Below are 11,053 nucleotides of genomic sequence, written 5' to 3' on the forward strand. Positions count from 1 at the left end.
TTTATACTGATTAATTGGAGATAAGTCTCAGAGACATTCCTGCCTGGGCTGGCTTCATATCATGATCCTTACATCTCAACTGCCTAAACAGCAAGGATACAAGTGTGAGCCACTAGTGTCCAGCTAAAACATGTCATTTGAAAACACATCTAATCTGTAACAGGTAAGAAAGGTAAAAGACAGACTATTAGTTCAAGCTCCAGCATCCCCAAAGAAATGTTTACCATCCCAGGAAGACTACCAGGTGGAATGTTTCCTGTGAAGAAATAACAAACTGGGGAAAATTCCTGGGTAAACTGTTAAAATAAGCTTCAAAAGAGGAGTGGGCCAAATATACCAGATGTGAATATGGTTTCACACACTCCCTAAAAACTCAGTGAAGCATTGTATTGCCCATGGTTCTATTTTAGCATGCCTTGATATGAAATGCCATCATTACTCTGTGATTCCAGAGATGAAATGTCAGTGTATTTCTGGAGGGAAATGACACAAAAATCTACACAAACCAGTCTTGTATGATGATAAAACATTGGGACAATGGTACAGGAGACTAAGATTTAAAATAGGCTTCAGCTCACCCATTACCCTATGCAGTGATCACCGGAGTACAAGTGAGGAGAATATTACAACAGATACAGGAAATCTCCTGTGATCGATTCAGTATATGTAAGTGGTGAACATTTTTATCATGCAGAGATCTTGTTCTTGTTTTCATGTTAAAAAATATTTATTATGTCCCTAACAATGTATCTATGGGTGTTGAAATTTTTCCATTAAAATTAATGGAATAAAGTCACTTGCTGTTTGGTGAGTTGGATTGTCAATCATGACAAAATGTGAATGAATACATCAGTGGAACAAAGTAGATACTATGTGGAAAAGAAACTATACAACTTGTGGTTGAGAACTGGATGGGAAGATTGGGAGAGATAAAGTTAGCAGCGGCATTATCCAAAAGGAAATGTAGTGAACAAGGTGGCACTGTGGCTCAAAGTAACAGAGTGGTCGCCTGAAGCCTAAAATCTCAGGAGGAGCATGTACACCATGAGTGGATGCCTCACAACTGACAAATATTTATATTCATTACCTGACTTATGAAATAGTAACCCTTGTATATCAGCTTTATAATAAAAATACAAAATAAGAATGAAAATGAAACTGATAAAAAAAACTGGGAAGACTGAAATTTTAACATCTGTCATTTCACAGAATCCATAAACTATAACAAAAACATTTGTAGCTGGGTGCCAGTGGCTCTCTCCTTCAGTCCTAGGTACTCAGGAGGCTGAGATCTGAGGATCATGGTTTGAAGCCAACAGACTTTGAAAGTTTGTGACCCTTACCTTTCATAAATTACCGGAATAACTGGAAGTGGCTCTGTCGCTCATGTGATAGAGTCCTAGCCTTGAGCACAAAAACTCAGGGACAGTGCCCTAACCCTGATTCAAGCCACAAGACAGGCAAAAATAATTAAATAAACATGCATACATATATACATACATACATACATATAAGAAATCTGTAGATCAATGAATAAATTATTAGTAAAACAATTTAGGCCTCTCCCAGGTTACTGCAGATAAAATCAATCTAGGAAACAGTGAGGTTTCCATGTTCCCTTCAGGAAACATTATTGCCACCCTGATTCAAATTACAACATGCATAGCAGGAAATGTTGTAAAGCTGGGGTAAAGAGGATGATTAATTCTTCTTACCTCTTCCTACCTCATGTTCCTGTCAAGGCTGAGAGCTGCACAATGCTGGCTCACGAAGCACAGCTTCCTGGAGGCAGCCAGGCATTGTGGATAGGCTGTTGTGCCCAACCTTGACTATGAAACATACCAGGGTTATGAGGCCAGTGTGATGATACCAGACCCTCTGGGTGCAGCAAAAGCAGTATGGAAATGAAAGTTCTTAGTGTAACTTGTACACATATAGATAACACAAACAGTGTGAGTAAAGCTACTCAGGAAATAGGTGCACACTAAACCTCAAACAACCAGATGGAGAGAAATAGTAAGGAATAGGGGATAAATTAACTAGAGACTAAAAATACAGTTTATATAAAATCAACAAAACAATAAGTTGCTCTTTTAGGGAAAAAACAATAAAATTTACAAATGACTATCTAAATTAATGAAGAAAAGAAGAGACTCAAATGAACAAAATCAGAGATGCCAATGCAAACATTGCAAAAAACCACCAAGAAATCCAAAAGATAATGAAGGGCTCTTTTCAAAACCTACCCTGTAACAAGATGGAAAATCCAGTAGAAATGCATGTAAACTTCTTCATCTCCACCAAGATTAAAACCATTTGAATAGGCCCATAATACCCAGTGACATTGACAGTCCAAACAAGGAAAATCTCAGGAACCAGGGGATTTTTGTCTCATTTTGTAAGACTTTTCAAGTTGAAGTAGCAGTGTTACTCATGAAACTAGTCCATGAACTAGAAGCAGAAGGATCTTGTCCAAACTCATAACATTAGAGAGTGGAGATAGCTGAGTTCCCGCACCTTCTTTCCTTATGCAGACTTGTTTTCAATTTTCCCCATTCAGAACAGCATGAACTGTAGATTTATCATGCCTAAACTTTGTGATGTTGATGCATGTCCCGCTCTCTTCCCAATCCTTTCAAAGCTATTTTTTTAAATGAAGTGATGTTGAATTCTGTCAAAGGCTTTTTGTGCATGTATCCATACAATCATGCTATTTCTATCCTCTTTTAAAAATGTTTTGGAGGGATGTAGTTAATGTCAGGGTTTAATCTCAGACTTTATTTCTTTAGTTGCTGTATTTCTGACTTGTGTATATTTGTTTTATTTTTGGTTTTATTTTTGATGTTTGAGTAGTTGGAGAGAGGAGTTGCCTTCCCACAAAGTACTATAAGAGTGAGATAACTAGACCAATGTCAGCTTTCTTCTCTACGTGTCATATGGTATTTGTAGAGTTGCTCCTCTTTGTATTTGAGGGCAATAGTATTTGTTCCTTCTGAAAGTCCTGACCATCTTCAGCACTGAGGGTTTTTATTTTAGAGAAGACTGTTTGTTCATTTTATTTTTCATCTTTTTTCTCCACTTGTCATAAGGTATTTGTAGAGTTGTTACTCTTTGTATTTGAGGGCAATAGTATGTGTTCCTTCTGAAAATCCTGACCATCTTCAGTACTGAGGATTTTTATTTTAGAGAAGACTATCTTTTCATTTTATTTTTTAAGTGAGTATATTTAATTTTTTTTCTTGGTCATGGGGCTTGAACTCTGGGCCTGGTCACTGTCCCTGAGCTCTTCAGCTAAAGGTAAGCACTTGAGCCACAGCACCACTGCCAGTTTTCCAGTGGTTAATTGGAGATAAGAGGCTTACGAACTTCCCTGCACAGGCTGGCTTAGTACTGGGATCCTCGAATCTCAGACTCCTGAGTAGCTAGGATTATAGGCATAAGCCACTAGTGGTGCCCGATTAAAATTGTTATGTTGTAGATGATGTGCAGAGGGGTTCATGTTTCACATTACACTTAAAGAGAACAGTTCATTTTGGATAATGTTACCACTTCCCACAATCTCTCTCAGTTTTTTTCTCCCATTCCCAACCACAAGTTGCATAGTTCAGTTCTACACATTGTCTAATGAGTACCACTGCTGGCTTTGTTCACACTTTGTCCTCCATTTTGGGGAGACTACTATAACTTCAAGCTCCTTGCACATCACAACTTGGTTGTAAGTAGTTCTTGTCCTCCTTGTTCATATTTGAGAGGTTCTATTATATATCCAAAACTTATTGAAACTGGGTGCCAGCTTCGCACTGTTATGATAGCTTCTCAGAACCTGTGATCTGAGGATCACAGTTCAAAGCTAGACTTGGCAGAAACTCAGTTGTAAGTCTCTTACCTGCATTTAACCAGCAAAAAGCCACAGGTAAAGTTGTGGCTCAAGTGGGAGACTGCCAGCTTTGATAAAAAAAATGCTCAGGTACAGGACTGGGAAGGTGGCTCAGTGGTAGAGCGCTTGCCTTGCATGCATGAGGCCTTGGGTTCAATTCCCTAGCACCACATAAGTAAAAAAGAAAAAAGTCAGAAATGGTGCTGCGGCTCAAGTGGTAGAGCTCTAGCCTTGAGCTGAAGAGCTGAGGGACAGCGCCCAGGCCCAGAGTTCAGGCCCCATGACCTGACCAAAAAAAAAAAAAAAAAAGCTCAGGCACACAAACTTGGTCCTCAGTTCAAGCCCTAGGACCAGTACAAGAACAAAACAACTAAACAACAGCAACAAAGAAAACTCAAAAAATAAACAAACAATATAAAACCCTGAAACATTCATGAAATGGCTTCTCCAACAATTTTTGTAACTAAGAGGAAACATTTGGGAATTCAGCTGATTCAAGCAGAATTTCCTTGCTAACAAAACATGATAAGAACACTATTCCTGTCAACCAAACTAGAAAATGGTAAAGAAATGTAGTTGAGATACTCATCCCAAAGTCTCAGAAGTATATGTGATAATATACTAGAAATATCACACATGATAATAAGGCTGATTTTATTCTAAGGATGCAAATTAGCTCAACATATACAGACAATAAATATTAAGGTCCAAAATAAAATCTAGGACCAAAACACTATCAGGGGAGCCAACTGCATATAGCGACCATGATCAGGAAGGATAACAGGGGGAGTAGACTTCAAACTAGGTTGAGTGTCCAATGGCAGGATAGGGGACTTGTGGAGCATCAGATGACGAGAAAAAGTGTCAGATAGCGAGTTCCAGTCATAGTCTCTGACCAAAAAAATAGAATAGAATAAAATACCCAATGTCCAGAGGGCTTCACACTGAACAGCACCCTTTTCCTCATGACACTTCTGCAGAAAGTCCAGTGGTGATGGACGACAGGACCTGCAGGAACTTACTCTCTTCACAGCCCTATCTTGGAAGGTTTCCTTTGTTGTCTAAATCAGAACACTGATCTCCATTGTGCCTTTGCCACACTGCTTGTCACAGAGTAGAGTCATGGAGATCACAGGATGGAAGAATATGTGTCATGGTGTATACACATCTCTGCGTTGACTGCATCCTGATTGTCACTGGTTGCCTCCTTCTTTGTCACTAGCTGCAATTTTCTTTGTTATTGGCTGCAAGCTCCACTCTTTTTTCTTTTTTGCCAGACCTGGGGCTTGAACTCAGGGCTTGGGCATTGTCCCTGGGCTTCTTTTGCTCAAGGCTTGCACTCTACCACTTGAGCCAAAGCACTATTTCTGGCTTCTCTTGTGATTAGTTGAAGTCAGGGTCTCACTAAGTTTTCTTCCCAGGATGCCTGAGAACCAAGGTGCCTTCTGACTAGCTAGGATTATGGGCATAAGCCACCTGTGCCTGGCTCTGGCTGTGCTCCTTGGTCACAAGATGTTTCTTCGGTGGCTAGATGCTACTGTGTCATTGGAGAACCAGCATTCTTAGAGTGATCTAATAAAATTCCATATAACAAACAGCCCTGTTAGTAGGAAGGGAACACAAGTAAGAACTACATTCTCCAACCACTGTGTTATAGGAACAGAAATGCTTTTAATTTTAATAGTGTACAGAAAATGAATTTCATATGTCCCACTAATGATCTGTTAAGCATAAGCAATAGAACCCTTTTGTGCAAACTTACACACACAAGCACCTCAGCCTTTAAGAATTATCGCATCTCTGAACTTGAACAACACTTCAGGTGTTCAGTGCACACAATTTATTCCTCAGATATATTACTAGGAACTTAACTGCTTTGAAGAAAATTTTGGCTGTCCAATCAGCCGTTGAATGCTTTATGACAACTAGTACTTCCTATCAACGAGAAGGAGAGTTTACATTTGGAAAGAATTTTATTATTCTTCATTAGGAAAAAAGGACAGACGGTTGGGTAGCATGATGATAAAATACAAATGATCACATCCACTGTTGGGATTTTCACTGTGGTGTAAAAGGAATAAAAGTTTGCGATATTGTTGGAGCAATAGAAGAACACAAAACAGCTGACTAACAGTAAGATGGTGTGGGTGGCCTTGTTCTCAGGTGCTGACTGGGAAGCAAGCCTGGGACTATGGAGGTGCTGGGCTGTCTTGTGGTGTCGATACAGGAGGTTCACCATATAGAGGCTGGTGGTGATCATGAGGATAACAAACACAAGATCTCGAAATAATAAGATAGAGATGAAATACCATGATCTATTGTCTTCTATCAGCTGCGTCTCACAATATGCATTGTAAATCCCGGGACCAACCAATGTGAAATTCCTTTTGGCTTTCATAGCTGTAATGACTGGGATGTAGATGACCATATTGATGATCCAGAAGAAGAGGAAAGAAGGGAAAATCCACACTGAAGACTTAGATTTAAGCCACACCCACTGGGCATGGCTAGAGCTGATGGTGATGGCCTGAAAAGCACTGAGGAGTGAGGTGGTACTGATGGCCAGTCCCCGGGTGACTCTGAAGAGGTACACCACCACTTTGCAGCCCACATTGTCCAGAAATTGCTGGATTCTGAAGCATGCTATGATGTCTGGTAACATTGTGAAGGTGAGGTTCAGGATGTTGACCACAGTCAGGTGCATGAACATGGTATCGATAGGCTTCTTCAGATGACGTTGGAATAAAAACATGTACAGATAGAGCATGGAGAGCAGGGAGTTCCCCATGACACCAACACACAGCTGGGCTATGAGGAAAAGCCCCCATATTGAGGCACCTGAGAACATCGCTAAGGTGTTTGTGAGGTTTGATGCATAGATAAGTAGGGAGTCTATACAGGAGAGAAAAATCAGTGCACTGGATTATGTATCCATTCCAAATTGAGCTTCACAAAGAATATGGATGATCAAAGTCAGTTTCAGGCCCAGGGGTGGCCCTCTGGAGTGGGATGCCAAAGACAAAAGATCTGTAGGATCTAGAGGACAGAAATGGTTGAGATTATAGAAAAGAAACCCTGTCTCACATCATGGGTCCTAGTGCCTTCACTAGGAGAACCGTGGGCCTGTGGTACACAGGAATTTGCATATTATGATTTCTTTAGTCTCCAGATTATTATATATGCTCTGTGTGTGTGTGTGTGTGTGTGTGTGTGTGTGTGTGTGTGTTTGAAGTCTTGTAGCTTGATCTGAGGGCCTGAATGGTACCCTGTGTTCTTTTATTATTGCTAAAAGCTAGGAGCTTCACCTCCATCTTTATGCTGATTAATTGGAGATAAGTCTCATAGACATTCCCGCCTGGGCTGGCTTCATATCATGATCCTCACATCTCAAGTCCCTGAGTAGCTAGGATTATAGGTGTTAGCCACTAGTATCCAGTTACAATCTGTCATTTGAAAACACATCTAATCAGTGTTACATAAGAAAGGTAAGGGACTGACCATTAGTTCAAGCTCCAGCATTCCCAAACGAATGTTTACCACCCCAGGAAGTTTTCAGGTAAAATGCTTCCTGTGAAGAAATGACAAACTGGGGAAAATTCCTGGGTAAACTTTTAAAATAAGCTTCAAAAGAGGAGTAGGCCAAATACACCAGATGTGAACATGTTTTCACACACTCCCTGAAAACTCAGTGATGTGCTCGGAAGGTGGCTCAGTAGTAGAGCACTTACCTTGCATGCATGAGGCCCTGGGTACCATTCTCAGCACCACATAAACAAAAAGAAAAACGCCAGAAGTGGCGCTGTGGCTAAAGGGGCAGAGAACTAGCCTTGAGCTGAAGAGCTGAGGGACAGCGCCCAGGCCCAGAGTTCAGGCCCCACGACCGGACCCAAAACAAAACAAAACAAAACTCAGTGAAGCATTGTACTGACCATGGTTCTATATTAGCATGCCTTGATATGAAATGGAGTCATTATTCCAGAGATGAAATGCCAGTGTATTTCTGGATGGAAATGATACAAAAGTCTACATAAACCATTCTTGCACTATGATAAAACACTGGGACAATGGAACAGGAACCTAACATTCAAAGTAGGCTTCAGCTCACTCATTACCGTATGCAGTGGTCACTGGAGTAGAAGTGAGGAAAATATAGCAATAGATATAGGAAATCTCCTGTGTGATAGATTCAGTATATGTAAGTGGTGAATATTTTTATCATGCAGAGATCTTGTTCTTGTTTCATGTTAAAAAATATCTATGACGTCCCTAACAATGTATCTATGGGTGTTGAAATTTTTCCATTAAAATTGGTGGAATAAAGTCACTTGTTGTTTGGAGAGTTTGTCAATTATGAGAGAGTGTGAGTGAATGCATCAGTGGTACACAGTAGCTACTATGTGGAAAAGGAACTATACAACTTGTGGTTGAGAACTGGATGGGAAGATTGGGAAAGGTAAAGTTAGCAATGGCATTATCCAAAAGGAAATGTAGTGAACAAGGTGGCACTGTGGCTCAAAATAGCAGAGCGCTAGCCTGGAGCTTAAAATCTCAGGAGGAGCATGCACACCCTGAGTGGATGCCTCACAACTGACAAATATTTATATTCATTACCTGACTTATGAAATAGTAACCCTTGTATATCACCTTTATAAATAAAACTACAAAATAAGAATGAAAATGACACTGATAAAAACTGAAATTCTAATATCTGTCATTTCACAGAATCCATAAACTATAACAAAAACATTTGTAGCTTGTGCCAGTAGCTCTCTGCTATAGTCCTAGGTACTCAGGAGGCTGAGATCTGAAGATCATGGCTTGAAGCCAACAGACTTTGAAAGTTTGTGACCCTTACCTTTCATAAATTACCAAAGTAGCTAGAAGTGGCTCTGTCGCTCATGTGATAGAGTCCTAGCCTTGAGCACAAAAACTCAGGGACAGTGTTCCAGCCCTGATTCAAGCAACAAGACAGACAAAAACAATTAAATAAACATACATACATACATACATACAAGAAAACTATAGGTCAAAGAATAAATTATTAATAAAACAATTTAGGCCTCTCCCAGGTTACTGCAGATAAAATCAATCTAGGAAACAGTGAGGTTTGCAAGTTCCCTTCAGAAAACATTATTGCCACCCTGATTCAAATTACAACATGCATAGCAGGAAATGTTGTAAAGCTGGGGTAAGGAGGATGCTAAAGTCTTCTTACCTCTTCCTACCTCATGTTCCTGTCAAGGCTGAGAGCTGCACAATGCTGGCTCACGAGGCACAGCTTCCTGGAGGCAACCTGGCATTGTGGATAGGCTGCCCGTGCCCAGCCTTGACTATGAACCATACCAGGGTGATGAGGCTTCTCCCAGTGGACATCAATCAGTGTCACCTGCTGTCTGGTCGGCCTTGTTTACAGACTTCAATCTGATGTCCCCACAAGACATGCAAAACTCTCTCCCAGGTGCCAAGGCAATCTCTGAGAGAACATATTAAGTTGATTACTTAGAGAAACGAATTACAAAATCAAGATGTGTGTTTTTTTCCAAGTCAAACTCATCAGAAAGTAAACTTCAGGATGTTGCTGGTAATTAAAAGTTAGTTCTCACAGCCTTGGGGACATACTGAGTGGAACCCAGAGCGCTCTCTGTCTTCCCTGCTGGGGGCCTTGGCTCTGCAGTGCACGGAATCTGGTGGGCCAGCTGTGGAGGGCTCCTGTACCCCACAGCACAAGAGTCAGGATTCTAATGCACAGGATGTGCAACAAGGTTTTCTCCTGTCCAAAGCTCTGGACACATATTGATAAGCCATGTAAAAAATAAGAACAGAAAATTTCCCTAACTCAACGCGGAATCTCATCCACCTGGTAGAGATATGTAGAACCCATACCAGACAGGGTGCCAGAAAAAATACCACTAGAAACATCAAAGTGAAAACGCTGAACTTCAAAAGCAAGAAACCATTTTTAAATGCAGCAAACTAAAGAAGGAACTTTATTACAAAAGAAAAAAGATGAGAATGACTGCAGATTTCTCCATACCAACTTAATGCAAAGAGAGCCTGTAGTGGTATAATTAAACCCCCAAATGAGAACAATTGGCAACCCAAACTGGTGTAACCAGCCTGGCTAAAAACCACAATAGTTAGTGAATGCAAACCTTCCATGACAAACAACAACAACAAAAAGAATCCATAGAATTACATCAGAACTACAAGGCCTAATAAAGGAAAGTCTAAAATTAGAAAATAGAAAAAAATCAAAGTAAACACAGCGTTATATAAAAATCACTACACTATGAATAAATACAAGAATTCAATATATAGAATTGAATAAAGATCATTAGAAGTCTAGTAACTACCAAAGAGGAAAAAAGCACATGAACAGAAAATAACAAGATGGCAGGAACAATGACGGAGTTCTACATAGTAACATTCAACATCAATGGGTAAACTCTCCAACCTAAAGATGTAAGCAGTATATTGGAAAAAAAATACAAAACAACTGTAACAACAGAAACTCATCACACAAAGAAAAATAAATTCAGAACTAAAAGATTAACAAAATCCATCATGGAAATACATCTTGCAAGAAGGCCAGAGTAGCCACATTGTTATCTGATAAAATGTATTCCTACTAAAATCAGTACAAAGAGACAAATAAAACCATCACATATTAACAAAGTACATGATCCACAAAGAGGAAATCATAGTGGATAATATTTGTGCACCAAACCATGGAAGACATAAAGATATTAAACAAGTACTCTTAGCCTCACAGGACCTCATAGACCTCAGCACAGTAGTAGTGGGAGATTTTAACACCTCACTTTCATCAAAGGATAGGTCAACCAAACAAAAAACAGCAAAAACGTTTCTGAATTAAATAACTCCATTACTCAAATGGACATAGAAGCCCTCTAGAAAGTATTTTACCCAACAAGCACACAACTCACATTCTTTTCGGCAGCACATGGAACATTTTCCAAAATTAACCATATTCTAGGACACAAAGTCAGCCTGAGCAAAAACAAAAGGATGGAAATAACTCTTGGTATCTTATCTAATCACAATTAAACTGCTCCTAAAAAACAGAAAACACTCAAACATACAGTGACTGAATAACACACTACTGAACAACAGGTGGGAATTCACTGAAAAATATAACTCTTCATACCAGACCCT

General features: G+C 39.8%; 1 protein-coding gene across 1 annotated transcript; it reads right to left on the reverse strand.

The window, feature by feature from the left end:
* Positions 1-5,777: 5,777 nt before the first annotated feature.
* LOC122125602 (vomeronasal type-1 receptor 4-like) lies at positions 5,778-6,725 on the reverse strand. Its single transcript, XM_042700119.1, has one exon. It carries the CDS (start codon positions 6,723-6,725, stop codon positions 5,778-5,780), a length of 948 nt encoding a protein of 315 aa, XP_042556053.1.
* Positions 6,726-11,053: the final 4,328 nt, after the last annotated feature.

This window comes from Dipodomys spectabilis, unplaced genomic scaffold, assembly GCF_019054845.1.
Source record: "Dipodomys spectabilis isolate Male_0828 unplaced genomic scaffold, ASM1905484v1 ptg000266l, whole genome shotgun sequence".
In the NCBI taxonomy this organism is placed as follows: Eukaryota; Metazoa; Chordata; class Mammalia; order Rodentia; family Heteromyidae; genus Dipodomys; species Dipodomys spectabilis.